Source organism: Coloeus monedula, assembly GCF_965178545.1.
Source record: "Coloeus monedula genome assembly, chromosome: 2".
NCBI classification, from domain to species: Eukaryota; Metazoa; Chordata; class Aves; order Passeriformes; family Corvidae; genus Coloeus; species Coloeus monedula.
The window spans coordinates 93759369-93777421 of NC_138782.1; the positions used below are offsets into that span (position 1 = coordinate 93759369).

General features: G+C 35.5%; 1 protein-coding gene across 1 annotated transcript in view; it reads left to right on the forward strand.

The window, feature by feature from the left end:
* Positions 1-18053, forward strand: part of KHDRBS2 (KH RNA binding domain containing, signal transduction associated 2) — a gene marked incomplete at its 3' end in the record, with an annotated part of 312078 nt that overhangs the window by 67388 nt on the left and 226637 nt on the right. Inside the window, exon 2 of the mRNA XM_082302847.1 lies at positions 689-816. Coding sequence (XP_082158973.1) covers positions 689-816 — 128 coding nt within the window. The remainder of the gene's footprint in view (positions 1-688; positions 817-18053) is intronic.

Below are 18053 nucleotides of genomic sequence, written 5' to 3' on the forward strand. Positions count from 1 at the left end.
TGTCCATTGTTTATAGAGCGTTAGGGAATAAAGAATTTAAAACTATTCTACCTGAATATATTTTTATTTCTTTTTTTTTTCTTTCCTTTTGGTAAATTTTAGAGTTCTACAAATTAGCAATTATATATATATATATATATATATATATAACAATTTTTTACTGCATTTCTTAATTGAAGAGTCTTTCTGAGCAAGAGTTAGCTTTATTTCTTAACTTATTTTGTAGAACCTTTAACTAATTCAGAGGTATTTGAAAGGAAACTCAGTAACAAGAAGAAGTTTCTTCAGTTTTCTGGTATTTGTACTGAAAGTTTCCCATTGCAGTTAGAATCCAGCTTAGTTCTGGGAGGTGACATTTGCAAAAAGCATCAAGCTGTGATGATGTTATCACCTTAAAAAGACTGATGGCTGGAATTGTAAGCCTTATCTATTCCTGCTCCTGCTGAGATAATTTGGCTTCCCTTTCAGCTGGGGAAGAATTGGTTGTGCAGTGTGACCTGTGGACTGTCACCTCTGCCTCTCAGCACTGCTGACAGTCCAGGTTCTCTTAAAGACAGCAGTCCCTGTCACGTGAGTGCAAACAGCACAGGCGTTCAGTGCACAGTCTGTATAGCAATGTGTAAGTTTAAACTTCCTAAGGATGACAAATATCATGTCACTGATTGTTCTGTTTTGTGATATTTTTCAGAAATGGAAAAATTTCAGGGTTCAGAAGGCAAGAAGGAAGATGAAGAAAAGAAATATCTTGATGTTATCAGCAACAAAAACATAAAGCTGTCGGAGAGAGTTCTGATCCCTGTCAAACAATATCCAAAGGTACTGTAAATCTAGTCTAACGTGTGTTTAGTATTTATTAACATAATGATGAAAAAGTTATGCACTTAACCATTTTTATTGACTCATAATACGCAGGCGTTGTGATATTAAAAAAAAAAAAAGAAATTAAGCTCCTATTTAAATTTACCTGTTAGCTATTACATGTTTTAGGTTCTGTCTCAGGGCCTTTCAGCAAAGCAATTAAAGTGAATGAGATTTTTTGCAACTCAGGTTTTGTAGATGGTCCTTAAGCAAATTGCTGAGGTTTTTTCTCAGTTGCTTTTTTATCACATGTATCATCCTTTTATAAAATAAAATACCAGTTACCAAAGAAAAAAATGTTACAGTAACTCTGAGAAGCTTCCTTGTAGAAGAGTTGGGGGATTTTCTCTGGCTTAATAAGTTTTAAAAGATCAAGTGTCAGGATTACTGCAGGCTGTGACTGACAGTGTTCATTACTGTTTATAGAAATCAAATGTCTTAGCACCTCAGACTTCCTTATTAGTTCTCATTGCTACATACTCTGATGTAGAAAAAGGATTTTATTTCTTGCAAAATTCAGCTGCTTGTTGGAAGTTTTGGTTTTTATTTTTTATAAGAGAATATTGATTTTTTTGGAACTTGGGTGTTTGTTTGGTTTTCTTGTACAGTTTTTTATTTTGCATAAACAGTTGTTATAATAGTATTCATACTGAAATGATAAACATCTTCATTTGTCTCCAGAGTATTTTTTCCTTGCTGATTTATTATCACATGGTATTTGGTTCACCATTAGCCTTGATTACACTTGGAGCTTTTTGGTTTATACTTTCATCAGAGCAATAAATTACAATTGGTAAAAAGCTCATCAAACAAAATGAAAGGTGTAAAAAATTTGAGATTCTATGATTCCAGCTGACATTTGCCTCCTGACTAGTGAATATAAAACTGAGATAATGTAATAATCCAAATGGTAAAGACCTTAGAAACACATACAGTGATATAAGGAATTACTTTCTTGCTGCATAGCCTGAGGTGCTTTGCCTTTATTTGTGATATTTTGTGTAAAGGCTGTAGGTGACCTGAAGTTCTTAGTCAGGATGTTATATTGCTGTAACTTCATAGCAGCAGTGTGATAATTATTCAGAATACTGTTTGATGAAGATAGTAGAATGAAAGATAAACTATTTAAAAGACAAACTGCTATAATCTATCCAATATAGCACCTGAATATGATTAAATTAGCTTCATTTACTTTAATGAACTTGTCATATTAATGAGTAGTAAAAGATATAAGGCATTTTTTACAGCTTTTGAGCGGTGGAGCAAAAAAAATCAGTATGATAGACATTAAATACTTATTCAGTAATGCAGAATAATCTCCTGCAAGGTTTCTGTAGTTGATTTGCTAGCAGTATTCTGTGTTTGGCAAGGAACTAGTCCCAGAACTGCAGGTTTCCTGGTACCATCTCTAGTAACCATCTTTCAAGGATTGCATCTGCCGTTTATATCAAACTGCTGATTGCTTTACGTAGTGTCTTGTCTTTTCTTCATAATTGTATACATTAGTCAAATCAGTACACAGTGGTTGCTTCAGATTGCTTTATAAATAATGAAAAAAAATAGAAAATAATTAAGAGAGGATTAGTTTTATATAGTTGGTAGAATATGGTAGTAAGAGCAGTTGATCAGACTTGTATTTATAAACAATTAAGGTAATTACCATATGATTTTACTTGAGAGGCATTTATATTTGAAAGAATATTGTTTAAAATCATTCATTCATTGCTTACTGGTAAGCTTTTTTGAGCAGTGCTGGTTAAGCAGGGTTCTGTAAATCGGAAGTGTCCAAGTGTATAAAATTTTGGAAAATCTACCCAGTTGAACACCATCTAAAACAACAGTTTACAGGCTCTCTATTTAGGAATGAGGGCAGCTCTTGGAAGACGTTTGCTTTTACTTTAACTTCATGTAGAAATATAAATTGCTTCAAGGGAACCCTTGGCCTTAAAATTTGTTATGGTCTGTAGGCTAAGCTTCAATGACAGTTGTAGAGTCAGCAGCAGCATTTTAAGGTTTGAGCAAAAGTTAACACAAAAGGCTTCTAGTGGCTAAACAGCTCTTGAAGTTGCAGAAAAATTGTCTCAAGTGTCCACAGTCTGGTGCAGCCAACAGGAAAGGAGTATGAAAGGCTGTGATTAGCAACAGCTGTCTTACGTTACCTACTCGGCTAAGACACAGGCCTCTTCCCTCTGCTGTAAAACAGGCATCTAAAATAGAGATGGGGTGTTGGTTGATACTTCAGCAATGATCTTTTCTGAGATTAATTATCTTAAATACTAGCAGCTCAGGTAAAAGCAGCATCTCATTCACACACACTCCATTATCCAGCAGATTTTTTAATGCAGTTAAAATTTCTCTTGAAACAGGGATGCAGTGTCTTGTGTTTGTTGATCCTTCTTTCTGTCCCAGAATGCCTTTTTTTTACTTTTGTGATACGTGAATTCCAACTAAGACTTGCATGAAAACACCTCAGGGTTTGTGTAAAAAGACTTTGGCACAGATCAGTTGAATGATGTATTTCAATCAGATATGGGAAAAGAGTGTGTCATTTAAAAGAAAGAAACAGAAATCTGAAATTATCTTGTTGCTAAAAAACAAAAGTGACATTTTAGCTGCTTGGTGAGAAACTTTGTCATTTGCATGGCAATACAGATTTTTGCCATTCACTTACCTGTAGCTTGGCTTCTATTGTTTTCTACAGTTCCTACCTTTTTCTGCAATAACTTTTTTAAGGGGCATCTAAACTGGGCTTTGCAAATTTGTTCCTTTGCACAATTTAAGAATTTGAGAGCTTGTTTAAAGCTATAGCTTTATGTAGCACATAAAATAGGAAGCTTTTGTTTGCAAACTTGTCTAGTACACATTGAAAGTTAAAATGTTACTGGTCTTTGGTGAAATTCGGCCTCCTTTATCCCTGGCTTAGCTGGATTTCAGCCATTAAGGAATGGCTCAGTTTGTTAATTTCTTTTGCTTTCTGTGAGTGCAGATATATGAAATACCTGACGAGTCAAAAATAAACAGTATGTGTACAAAAGACTTAAAAATTGCAGTGCATCTGTCTTGGTTAGACCTCAGCCAGCAACCAAGTCCCGTGCAGATACTCGCTCACTCCTACCCCAGTGGGATGGGAGAGAGACAGAACAGGGACAGTGGGTTGAGACAAGACAGTTTAGTAGCTAAAGCAAAAGTTGTGCATGGAAGCAAAGCAAAACCAGGAATGTCTTCACTGCTTCCCATGGATAGGCAGGTGTTCAGCCATCTCCAGAGAGCAGGGCCCCATCACGTCATGGTGACTTGGGGAGACAAACAGCATCACTCCAAACATCGCTTCCTCCTCCCACCTTTATGTGCTGGGCATGACACCATAAGGTTTGGGATACCCCGTTGGTATTTGGGGTCAGCTGTCTCAGCTGTGTCCCCTCCCAACTCCTTGAGCACTCCCAGCCTCCTCACAGGTCAGATGGGGTGAGGAGCAGGAAAGCCTTGACATGATAGATGCTGCTCAGCAATATCAAAAACATCTGTATGTTACCATATTAATATGATATAGTAAGATATACTCATATGTCCATTAAATGGATTGACAAGAAAATAGCAAATTTCTAAGGGGAGTGGGACCCAGGCTGTTTGCTGAATAAGTAGCCAGGACTTTTCTCTGTGATTTATATTGTTTTAATGAAATAAGTATCTTGTTGTTGGATAAGGCAGAACATTTGATACGTCACTAATCCTGTAGATGTTTCAGGAGACTGAAACAACCTCCAACATTTTTAATAGGAGAAAAAAGAGCTAAGTTTCTAACTACAGAATGGAGATTTTTATTTGACCTGCCAGTATTTTTTGTCTTCTATGGTAAGACAAGAAAAGCCGTTATGCTTGGCAAGATTGTAGAAGTTAGACTGATGCCAAACTAAATCTAAAGATTTTGGTGGTTCTGTATTTCAGCTGAGTTCTTAAAAGAGAAGCCTTAACATTGGAAAGCGGAAAATTATAAATTTACATGAAGTGTGTTGTACTGAAATTGATCCTGCAAATAGTTAATAGTTGTGTAAATAAAGAATGCTTTCTCATATATCTTGAAAGATTTCTACCCCTACCCAGTCTTAATGAAATAACTGAACATGCATCTTTGTAGGAAAATACTGCTTTTTACTTTATAAATGTATGGGGAAGTTTCAAAATTCCTTTGTAGTTGAGGCCAATTTAATTTTCATATTCGAGCGTAATTGTGTCTCAGAATCTCTGATGTACACAACACCAGGAATAATAGGGGCAAGAACTTCTTTAGGTACTCTGTTTAATCTAGAATTTGTTAGTATTTGATTTTTTCATTAAGTTTCTATTTCTGGAGTCACTGATATACAGAAAATTATTCCAGAAAATTTATATAAAGTGTTTTAGTACTTAAGGTTCATAAAAATCTAATGAAAAGATACTTGAATAAATATTACTCAGTGATGTAAGACCAGACCCTATTAAGCACTCAGATATTATAAGAAGGATCTTTGAGTTTTCTAATATTTAATTTTTGCTCATTAATTTTGATCATTAATTATATTTCAAATATACTAGCAGAAATATTTCAAAATTCAAATTATATTTTTTCAGTATTTTTTACTTTTTTGCTTCAAATACATAGCTGTAACCAAGATATTTTCTTTAAATCACTTGTGTATGAACTGTGCAACCAATTCTGAAAAGTGAAATCAAGTATGTGAACACTTGAAGAGAGGAAAGTTGGAAAAGGATTTACCTTCATTTTTGTTTGTCTCAATATCTTCCTGTACTTTAGCTGAGAGAAAAGGCAAAACCTCTCAAACCTCAAAACCTCATTCTACTTCTCCAAAATTTTCTTGTGAGTGGAGCAATTCTGCTATTCAGTGCAATTTTCCAGTATTTCTAATTGTGCTCAAGACCCAAACCAGATATGAATCTTCTGTTCTGCATTTCATGACAACAGGCAATTGGAAAATTCAGACAAATACCTCAGCTGTACTTTCAGTAAAGTACATGAAAAAATACCACACACAAATCTTTTTTTCCTGACTTACTTAGGACCTGACCTTTCATCCATCTCTCTACTTACCTTTTCCAGGTAAGTTCAGGAAATGAACCCTGAGTTTAATGCTTCTAGGGCCAATGCCAATCTTGCAGAGCTCTTGAATGGTTACAGGAAATACCTTTTATTGTATAAAAGTCATTTCTATCCCCATTTTCATTAATGCTTTGTTTGTTTCCATAACACTGCTGTTGAAATCAGCTCCCACAGCATTAACTACTTTCCTAATCATGCTGAGAAATTAAGCTCTGTATGGACCTCTATAAAAATTCTTTCATAAAATTGTTCCTGATTGTAGAGAATAAAGCGTATCCCAGACAGAATGTAACGATTTGCCTTTCTGTTTCATTTAACTAACCATGGCTGTATAAATCATTAGCAATGCAATTAAAACAGCATTAACATAGTTAAAAACAAGTAGTACAAAAAAATATTCCCAACATTAGGCCTTTTTTTCCCTTCTTTGATTACATGATTTTGAAAGAGTTCTTGTGGAGTATCTTTCCTTTATTTGTGCATGAAAATACAAAGTTCAGCCTTCATCCTTTACTGTTTTCTTCCTTTAACTCAGAATTACAAGCAAGGACACTAAATTGCTGCTTAGTGATTTACTGGGACTTACTCAGTGCTGTTACAGTGGAATGTGGTATTGCCTTCCATATTTCAAGGCAGACTTTTAGAGTAGTTATAATTTACCATTTCGTATTGCAGAGCACTCAAAGGCCAAAACTAAGATGGAGACACCCTTTGTACTCAATACACCTAAGAAGTACACTGGTCTTTCTCCAAGGAGCTGACACTCTGGAAAACACAACATAGGTAGAAAACAGGACAAATAGAAACATCATCATCGTGAAGTTGGTAGCTGGTAGCAACTGTGTGGAATACAGGCAAGTCCTAGCCACTCCCCAGTGGGAATGTTTGTCATGACTCTTGTTTTCTAAGCCACCAAAACTCTTACATTCCTCTCTATTCTTCTTTGTTATTCCTATTTGATGGAGGAAGAAAAATATTATTTATAACACTTTAATAAATAAAAATAAATAAAAAATTTATAACAAACTTTAATAAAGTAAGTTTGAGAGTGGGCAGGAATTCACCCTGCATAAACCAAGTGTTAATCAGGAGCATGATTTCATGTTAATGGTACGCTGGTTGAGTATGATTGATTGTCGACATATGCTCCACCTACATCCAAAGATATTTTAGGTTTTCTTTGCAATTACAGCAGCATTGTTTCTTTCTCGGCTTTTTGTATTAATGAATGATTTGGGGGCTAAATGTTGTCTTCAGTATCATCAGTACAAGTTCAGTATTTTCAAAGGAATCTGCTTTTGGAATCTGAGGGGAGTTCAACAAGTAAGTCTGTTGGTGGTTTATGATAAGAAATAGAAACTAACTCACTTCCACTTATCTGTGTTGCTTCTTAAGGACTAGAAAAGGTAGTGAACAGTAAAAATTAAACTTTGTGTCTAAATACACAGTGAATCAGATGTAATTAAAGCTTTCAAATTGTACCTATGCTTCATAAGAACTGTAAAGCAAACTATTGGTTAGAGTGAGATTTTTCACAGTACTCTTGACTTCAGCAGGAGCAGAACTAAGCCAGTGATGTGTCTGATCAAAAAGTTCACCTATTTGTGATCAGGTTTGGATGACTTGTTACTATTTGTTTTCTCGCTAGCTTTTAAGAGGATTAGTTGCCAGTTACATAAGTTAGCATTTATAACATCAACATCTTAAAGTTGCAGGGCAGTAGAAGAAAAGACTTTATGGCAAATTGCTTCTATTACACGTCTGGGCTTTTCTATGTCCTTAAAAATTCAAGTTTAAAAAATTCTTAAGGTGTACAAGCAAGAGGTAGAACATTGTTGTGCTATCAACACTGTTTCTAACACAAATCCCAAACACAGCACCATATTGTCTGTTATGAAGAAAATTAACTCCAGTCAGCCATATTCAATATAGCTTTTCCATTTGAAATGCTGCTATCATATAGGATGTGAGATTTTCCTTATTTTAGGTGCAGTACTATTTCATATACGTATTTTTAATAATAATAATAGTAATATTTTTAATAAGGAAATACAGTACTGTATAAATGTCGTGCTTTTTTTAATGTTACATTCTTCTTATGTGTTAGCAGAGAATGAAAGAACAGTAAACTGAAATCTTTAAGCAAAGTAGTAGGGTTTAAAGAATGTTTTGGAACCCTGTTAAAGTTGCTATTAAAATGAATATTTACTTCCTTTCAAACATTTAAAAAAGATTCAATATTTAAAGGAAAAAATGCACATCAAATGCTTCAAAATTACTGCAACAGGTAGTTACTGGTCATTTTTTCATATGCCTCTGTTATTCTAGTCTAAACTGATCAAATGTGCTGTAACTGCAGGATCTATGTGGGCTAATCAGTTCCTGAAAGCAAATATATTGTTTTGTCTTACACAAACACTCCTGAAGCATGTTTTTACCTCTTGAAGCTGAAGATGAAATCTGTTTTGTGGCTCTTCAGGTTTTTTCTCTGTTCAAGTGGTGTTACAAGGTCACTTCAAAGTAGTCATTAATGTAATTTGTAATAACTCTCATCTAAAGTTAGCTAAACTTTTTGAAAATTGCTTATAAAACATGAACACAAGAGATTAATGCTCTGCTTTGATCCTTTTGCAATAGACCTAATGACTCGATGGGGGGTAATACAGCTCATCACAGAACAATTCACATTTCAGTGGTACCGAAGTACACAAGCAGTTCCTTGAACTTCAAAGCTAAGGAAGCTTTTTTTGTGCACATCTGTGTCTTTTGCTTAGCTATGAGCTCTGATTTGATGTTTTGCTGATGGGTATAATGACAAAAATTTTGTCTTCTATGGATTTTCAGATCTCTTACAGCATGAGCTTAAGGCACAGCCTTTGCCTTAGTTTAAACGTGTTCTTCTATCCAGGTCTATGCTCTCTCCAAACTTCAAAGATCTTACTTGTCTTTGAAATAGCCTTCTATTTCAAACTGACTTGAAGTCAAGCTTTGAGGTCAGTGGTTACTAGAGAAAAAGACTGCACAAGACAGATGCACCTTGCCTTGCTTCCCTATGAAAGGCTTGGCAATTACATGGCCCTCTGCGTAGTTTGTCTCCTCACACAGGAGGCCAATTACAGCAACAGGAACGTACAGGGAGCCTTCTCCAGAGCCTGTGTACTGCAAACAGAGTGAATGTGAGTTTTCTGGACCAGTTAGTTCAGTGACAAGGTTTTCCTCCTGTTCAGGACTGTCATTTGAATGATTTTGTAACTCCTTTGCAATGTCATGGATTTTGGTGGCTTTCTCCCTGTTTCTCAAGCTTCCCACATATCATCAGAAAACTTAAAAACATAATTATGTGTTGCTATATAGAGGAGTATGGTGAAAGGAATTCACACTCAGAATGCTCTTACTTGCTGAGTTGCAGCTATTTAGCCTTGAGTATGTTTGACCTCAACCACCTTCTTTCCCATTTTGTTTTTTACTCACATTGAGCAAACAAAATCAACAGGTAACGCCTTCATATAATGCAAATGCAAAGGATATGCTCTAATAGTGAAGAAATCTGTTTCATAAATACATCTTTCATGTTATATTAGAATGTATGTAAATGTGTGTGTTATTAAGACTTATTAAAAATATGCCTTCAATTTTCAACCTAGATAGTTTGGTAGTCACATCAGTGTATAAACATTTTCAGGAACACAAAGAATTAGCTGCAAGCATGTTCACTTGGTAGATTTAGATTTTCAATTAACAGTAGAACAGCAGTTTATCTGTGGTTACCACAGATTATCTGTGGGATTTTTTAAACTGTTACATATTTGTGGTTTGGGATTGTGAGTCTGAAGAAAAATACTACAAACTGGGAGGAAACCATGCCATCCCTTTTTTATTTCAAGAAATGTAGGAATTCATAGTTCTGTCACTCATACGTTCTTAAAAGAAGACGAGGAGGAGATAATTCTTCTGTCACTTTTCTTGATATGAAGTCACAGTTTTGTTCCAATGGGATGAATTTAGAACAGGTGACAACCATATCAAAAATATGTTTCCATCTACCTTCTGAGATCATAATCCTGCCGCTGAGGTAAGGGGGGGGGGTAGCACTTAGGTAAATACTGTCTGATGAGAGGAACTCTTTTTTGTCTATGTCAGCTCAGCAAGAGAGAATTAAATCTTCTTCACCTGGTTATTTTTACCCAAGGAAAATTCACTGAAACAATGTTTAATGAAATACTAGAAGAAAAATTATACAGGCTATAGAGAATTTCTCAATAATGATAATAATAATAAAAATGAACATGTTTCTTAGGAATTAAAGAAATTTAATGTTAGTTTTGAGTAAGTTATTTCTCTGTCATTTGTTGAGAAAGAAACTGGTGGGTAGCAGAAAGCCAGAAGAAGCCCTTTTTTTCTTAAAGAGAGCAATTTATTACTGCTTTTACCAGCAGTGAATTCTTGCTGTATTTTTGTTTTTTTTTTTTTTTCCTCTGGTATATTGGGAATACTGTTTCAGATAGCATAACCTTAAGCTGCTCTTTATCACCTTGCTTTAAATACTTATTTTTATGATTGAGTGAAACTGGCCTGTGAAGAAATAGAATTCTTTCTGTGTATGCTGTAAAATTTTACCTTCAGTTACTCACATATATACCAGATACTGTAAAGGCATAACTTTATATATAAATAAGAAAGTGGATATAATTAAGACCACGTTTTATGTCATATCCCAGCATGATGCAAGACAGTGCTTTTTTGTTTTGCTAGTTTTCAGGCCCAAGAGTCTGCATTCTCAGTGAAGCATGTCCAGTGAATTTGTCATGTTGCCTAAAATAATCAACATACTTAAGTGGGCAGCTTATCTGCAGATTTCCAAGGTATCCAAGTACGTTAATGGATACTAGAAACCACAGCATATTTTTCTATATAAATGTGTTCACATATGAAACCTAAAACACTGATGTGTGGTGGCTTTATTGACAATACATCACCTGACATTTGCTGTTTATGGAACTCTCTTCTTACTCACAATAGTATTTAGATATTTCTTTAGTGAAAACTTCAGTTTTCCGAAAATCCCTACTAGCATGTCTGGGTGGGAAGATGGTGAAGGTGGTTATTATATACAATAATTGTTGTCTCCAACCTTACCAAAAATAAGTACTTTTAAGTCCAAGCATATAAGTCACATTTTGAATGTTTTTTTTCCTACTGAATTGTCTTGGTTTAGTCACAATTTGCTTGTGATTTACACCATGTAGCAGACAAGGGAGTTACAAAATTGAAGAGTAATTTCAAATTTAAGCCATTTTTAGGAGAGTGTTGCTAATGAAGCCATTAACAACCGTGTTGTGCACTCCTGTAAGAGTAGCTAACTCACACAGAGAAGAATTACAAACCCTGGAATGAGGGGTTCGTAATGTAAGCGCGGACACTAACAGAGCTGTAGAGGCAGGAGTGGTGTCACTGTAATTAGCTTAGTGCTAGTACAAATCATGTTTTATTATTCTTTCAGCCTCTGCAAGAAGAGATGGTTTATTTCTTTCAAGTATAATTGCATTTGTCACATTTTTTGATATTGCAAAAATGATACGAGCATAAAAAGGCAAGATGACTTTCATAGCACTTAACAACATGTTGTTTGGAATATCATTAGAGGGAAGAGATGATGGGTGAAGTGGAAAACAGAAACAAAGCTTTCAAATTTTCAGATATTTTCTGTCTTTTTTTTTAAGGATTCCTTTTCAGAAGAAAAGAATAGGATGATGGGTACAGAAAAAGTGTTCTCTCATGGGTATACTTGAAGGATGACATACAGGGAGAAAAGAATCTCTACAAATCCTCTCATGATTGTTCCCTCAATGAAGAGAGAAAATTCTGGTTTTTTTCCTCAGGAGCAGATTACCAGAACATGCTATGTCTCTGCAAGGGTGTGTTTTGTTAGGCTCAGGCTCAAGCTCACACACTGAGTGCATGGAGTCAGTTGTGTCTGCAGGAGCAGAACTAGGTCCATTAGTGCTCCACAATGCTGAATTTGTCTTCTTAGTCAGAAAGTTCACTCAGTCTGTTATAGAGTGAAACTGCCAAGATTTTCTTCACATTCAAGGTAAGGGATATATAAGCTGGGAAAGGAATGACAATAGGGCAACCAGTGTGTTCACCTGCTGCCAGTAGAAAATGATTGCCTGCGTGCCTGTGTCTCATTTTAATTCTCCAAATATAAAGTGGCACAGACAAACGAGTTCAGAGGAGGACTGCCAGGATCACCAGTGGCTGGAGCACTTACTCTGTGTGGAGAGGCTGAGGGAGCTGGACTGAGTAAGTCAGGAAGCAGAGTTGTCTCCATAGGACTAAGCTGCCTCTCTAATGTCTGCAGGGAAGGTGTTGAGGAGACACATCACAATGGTGCATCTTGGGGGAATAAGAGGGAGCAGGTGTAGCTTGAAACAAGAAATGTTCAGACTGGATAAAGGAGAAACTTTATCAGCTTGAGAACAGTGAAGCCAAGGAGCAGGTTGCCTGGAGAGGCTGTACAGATAGAGGTATTCAAATAGTACTTGGCTGCAACCTATTAAAACATAGTATCTTTAAACTGGCTTGCAGGGGTTTTTGTCAGGTTTTCATTTCTTTAATTCCTAGTAATCTAGTTGCAATAGCACTGAGTTCACTAAGGCATTGGCAACTGAAGACTCAGATTTCTGAGTGGGTTGAGTAACTTCAGTGCTCTTACTTATCTTTGTTGTTAGCAGAATGCAAGTAGTGAATTTAGAAGTGATTCAGGTATACCAAGAAGTGCTCACAGGTGTAGAAATACTCTTATTTCTGTCCAGGATAATGTTACTAGGGTTTTAGATTATATAGAAACCCAGCATTTGAACCTAAGAAATTTAAAAAGGGGAAAAAAGCCCATTTTTTTCCCTCCCACTATCAAAAAGCTACATTGAAAACAGAGAGAGGAATTAATAAAAGTGGTACCAGTATAAAGAGCTATTTTATATAGCAGAGACTTGGTTGCTTTCATGTAGCAGCTGGCAAGAAAAGCTGCCAAACAAATCACTTTTAATAGCAGATATTCAGTGCAATGAAGAAACATGACTATTTTTAAATAATGTATTTTTTTTTGCATTTCTGAGGTATTAGGAATGCTGTAATCTCAAAACATCTTTTTAGTCAGACAAGAAAATGAATGCTAATAACAGGAGGCATCTATTCATTTGAACTTTCTACTGCAAATGGTATCATAAGGGGTGAATTAACTGGTACCAGAAACATTGATAGCTATTTTCTGGAGAAGGAGACTTAAAAATAACTTCCAAGAAAACAGTTTGACTTTCATTTATCACTGAAGAATGTGATCAATCATTGAAGTACTTCGGAAACTGTAAAAAATTCTGGGAATGCATTGCCCTTTCATGCTTGTCATGTTTGGCTAAAGGTACTGCTGGAGCAACAGTGGGACAAGTCCAAGTCCCTTCATCCCAGTCAGAGAGGGATGGAAAAGGAGAGAAGGGGTTATCCTAAAAAGGATTCCAACTCAGCTATGTCCCCTGTGTTCCCCCAAAACCCACACGTGAGCAGACTGTACAGTGTACAGTTTTAGAGGGAGGCACTCAGTAAAAGCATTTTTTTAACTGAGAGCATTTATGTTGCTTGTAGATCGGTGTTAAAATGTTCCCGCATCCTTCTAAGACCAGAAGCTTACTTAAAGAATTAGAGAAAAAGGCTTTTCTAGGGTAAATAATTTAATCCTAAATGTTTGTATGTAAAATAGGTTCCCTAAAAGCAAATTTTTTTTCTTTTTTTTATTCGGAAGCAGACAGCTTCTATTGTAAATTTAGTGAAATGGAAACACCTAAGAAAAAGTAGTTATTGCACTCTTGGAAATACCACCTAAATACAGAACCTGATCAAAAACATTGAAAGCCATTGGAAAAGCCTCTCCAGCTCATCTCTTTCTCAAACGGTGTTAGTTTGAAGTTAGTTTACCCACATACCTTCTTACACCATGGAACCACCATCTTATTCCCTGCTTCTTGCACATTTTCTGAAAGCCGAGCCTCATAGGTCCACTTTTTTTTCCAAATTTCTGTATAAAATTAAAGAAAGTTACTATGGAATAATAAACTATTTGGAGACTCGAAACCAAATGTTTGTTGCATAAAGAATGCACATGTGTGCACACACGTAGGAGGACCTTTTAAGATGAGCAATTCACGTGACATACCAGCTGACAAAATTTGGCTAATTTTACCATCATCAGCGTGGGAAAGATTTGTGTTGCATAGGGACAGTATGCAAAGATTGAACAAACTGCCAAACAGATAATCATAAGAAAACTAGTATATTAATGTGCAGTGCTGTCCTGTACAAAAACAAACAAAAAAATCACACTGGACCGCGTGTAACATTAGGCTTTTCTAACAAGCTAAATTATTTTTTTTCCAATGGAAATATGCTCGTAAGTTTTTATTGTAAACGGTGTCCTTGTGTCTAGAAAGCTCTGGATCACTGTCAGCTTCCCTGTCTTTCCCCCCCCCCCCCCCCCCGCCAAAAGGCATATATATATATGGCTTTTTCCTGTGATGGTGAGAAAGTAAAAGTCAGGTTTGCCTACAGGTTAATTTCATGATAAAGGATGATGGGGATGGTCTGACAGAGTGTAGAACAAGCTAATTCATGCATTTAAGAAAGGCATCTGAGCCATATTACAACTGCTGCAACCAAGGCTTGGAACAGGCTAAAGAGAATTGTAGTCATCTTTAATTCAGGTTACTGTGTTGTTACACCAGCAGCACTTAATGCTTGGTGTTTTCTGGCAGTCACTGTTAGCTTCAGTTGTTATTTGAAAAATTCTTTAGTACTTTGGCAGTAGTGGCTTCAGTGTTGCTAAGGGTCAAGCTTCAGTTTCAAGCAGTTTGGGTTTTTTTTCCCCAGTGTGCTGGTTTGACTGCTCTCGGTGTATGCTGTTGTAAAGGTGGTGCTTGTAAAAATTGAAAAAAAAAAAAAAAAAAAAGGTTTCTGGAAGTTACTTTGAGATTTAATTGCTTCTTCTTTACTTACTGTGTGGTGGGCTGGGTTTTTATCAGTGTGATTAAATAGATACAGCAATGCAAAATGTAGTCTTTTTATCCCTCTCCCCCTCTCCCCTTTCTTTACATGATGCTCTTGAACTGTTTTTGCAGCTATGATAGACACATCCAGCACACAGTACATTCATGATACCCACATCTTGGATGTAACATCCCAAAACCAGACTCCAGCTTTTACAGGAGAACAAGACTGGGCAGTTTTGAAGTACTTTGAGGAAGTTTTTCCCTTAAATCAGAGATTCTTTTGCCAGAATCTGATGCCTTGCAATCATCACTGCTCTTTGGTTTTTACAGGGATTGATTACATCTGTAGCTATTCATATTATTACTTATATTTGCATAAGTAACCTACAGAAATTTTTTTCTCATCACATTTTTATGTTTAAAACATATGATGTTTAAGGAAAAGAAATACTAACACTCTGGTGTTACCTATTATATAGCATGATTTCTATATGAAGACTGCATTTATGTCATAAACTGAACAAACAAGTCACTGAGGACACTTACCACAACAAAGTTTGTTGGGTTTTGGGGATGTGGTTTTTTTATTCAAATGGGATCTCTGTGGAAACAGGTACTAGTCTGAAGTGACATTTCAAAAATAAATCGTTCTCAAGTATAACAGCTTGAGATTAATGTCATATTAGGAATTTGATAATGGCATTGCAAAGATTTGCATATATTTTAGATTTTTATGTGATCCGTAGAGTTTTTCTGAAGACACTGCAAGCATTCTTTGGATGCATAAAAATAGATTCTTTTTTCTAGAATAAAGACTTCACTTAAAGCAAGGAAAGTGGAAAAAAAAGGGATACTGTAGAGTCTGCTGTGAGGTACTGTTCAAGCTTATTGTGAACACATTCTCTTCAACAGTCAATTTCTGCCTGAAAGAAGTAATTGTAGCATCAAGATGTTCTGCTAACTCAAGTAACCTGAAATCTATTGAAAAATAGAGTCTCTAACATGAATGAGTGAATTATAAGTAATTTTTTTCCTTCAGTAAGTACACTATTTCTTGTTTCCTGAATAATTGCCTCCTTCATACGTTTTTAACTAGGAAAATCGGGGGAAAACGCAGGCTATCTCAGTCTGGTGCTATATCTGTACGTAAGAAGTGTGTCAAAAATATCAAATACTTCACTCAGGGCTTGAATGGTGAAAAAATACAGACTTTGATTCATTCACATATAACTTCACTTCAAAGTTTCTTCGTTTTGCAGCCTCTGTAGTCTGTTAGTTATTCAAGAAATGAGCTAAGTTAAAGTTGGCCATTTATCAGCCAGTACAATGGCTTACAATGAACACCAGCAAGTACAGGACCCAGAAGATGCTGTGATACACCTATTAACTGCCCACCTTAATTTTTAGGGAATTTTCAATTGCAGTGTTTCTGTAAAAGTCATTTATTACTGTTACATAACTTAGAGGGAGAATGAGGTACTCTGTTTTGGTGGGGAGCTGATCATGGGCACATCCTGAATTTTGCCTGGATGTCAGAGGGAATATTCTCAGAAATTTACAGAAGAATAGAAGTAACAGTTCTTCCAATAATTATTATCAACTAACTTTGCAGTAAGTCATAAAGGAAAATAGTGTACTGGTCTTAAATTAAAAGGAAATTTTAAAAAATTAGAAGATGATGAGAAAACATAGAAGAATTGTACAGTTTTTCTTTCCAGGCAACAGAAGGCCAATAGTTATTTTGAAGCTTTAAGGACTTTTTTTGAGGAGTGTGGTTAGAAGATGTAGTAGATTGCATGTGAATTGTTATTACGGTATTATTCTGGCATCCAGTGTATTTGTCAAGTTTTAAATGAAATTTTCAACTCAGGAAGTTTAAGGTCATCATTTGACATACATCTTGTGTTAATTCAAAAAACAGTGAAAAGTGGTTGTTATTGTATCTATCTGTAGCAGTGGAAAGCAATTGTAGTAGGTTTTGGAATAAATACATATAAGATGATACACATTTTTCCACTGAGTCTGACATCTGACTTCATGAATAAAAAAGACCCTATTAATCATAAGGTGATAGAGTCACATACATTGTATTTATCATTCTTGTTGAAGAGTAAAGTTGTCTCTTGTTAATGTTTTGAGGAAGTGCATAGTAATTATACAGAACAAATAAGTCAAGAAGGTAAAAAAATACAGTTAACTTGTGTGGAAGCTTAAATGTTGGTCTCTAACTTTTATGTTACTACTTTATAAATGATAGTGTGTGCATGTAGGGAATGTCATTTCTTCCTCTGTAATTGAGCAGTATGCATATAGGAATGTGTATGTGAATAGTAGTTCATTCCATGGCCTCAAAACAACTTAAGCTAACTATATATATTTGATATCCAACATCAGATATGCTCATGCAGTCTACAGAAAGTATGCAAGGACTCTGCAGCAAGAATATAAAAATAGTATTTTCAAATAATCTTTGATAGTATAAATGAACAACAGTTCAATATCACAATATTTATTCCCTTGAGCCGACACAGCATGTTGTCATGTATAACTAGAGTCCATTAGGAGAGATCTATTGTCACTTAGCTGGGAGCACAAGACTCTGGATATTTATTGAAATATTCATTTTTGATCTATACCAGATAATTTTGTGGGAAACAAAGAATCTTGAATTCTGGGTAGTCTTTCAAATACAACCTGGCTCATATTCCCTTTGAAGCAAGCAGAAGTCATGACTACCAGGCATTTATTCTGATATGCAAGTTTATGATTTGATTATTTCAGTTGATTTGTAATAATGGTTTAGTACCTCCAGTTTGTACACTCCGTCGAACCTCATTTTGTACATATTATGCACAGCTCTTGGGGATTCTTGAATGTTTCACCTATACCATTAGTGTCTTCAAGGAAAGGAAAGATTCAAGCACTTACTCATAACGATGAGTTGATTGAATAAATTACCTTCTAGTCTTTCTGCTGTAAGACAGTTTTTCTCCTTCTCCACTTTTCACACCTCTTCCATCATTTTCCTTTGACATTTAATGCATTATATTGAGGGCTGAAGC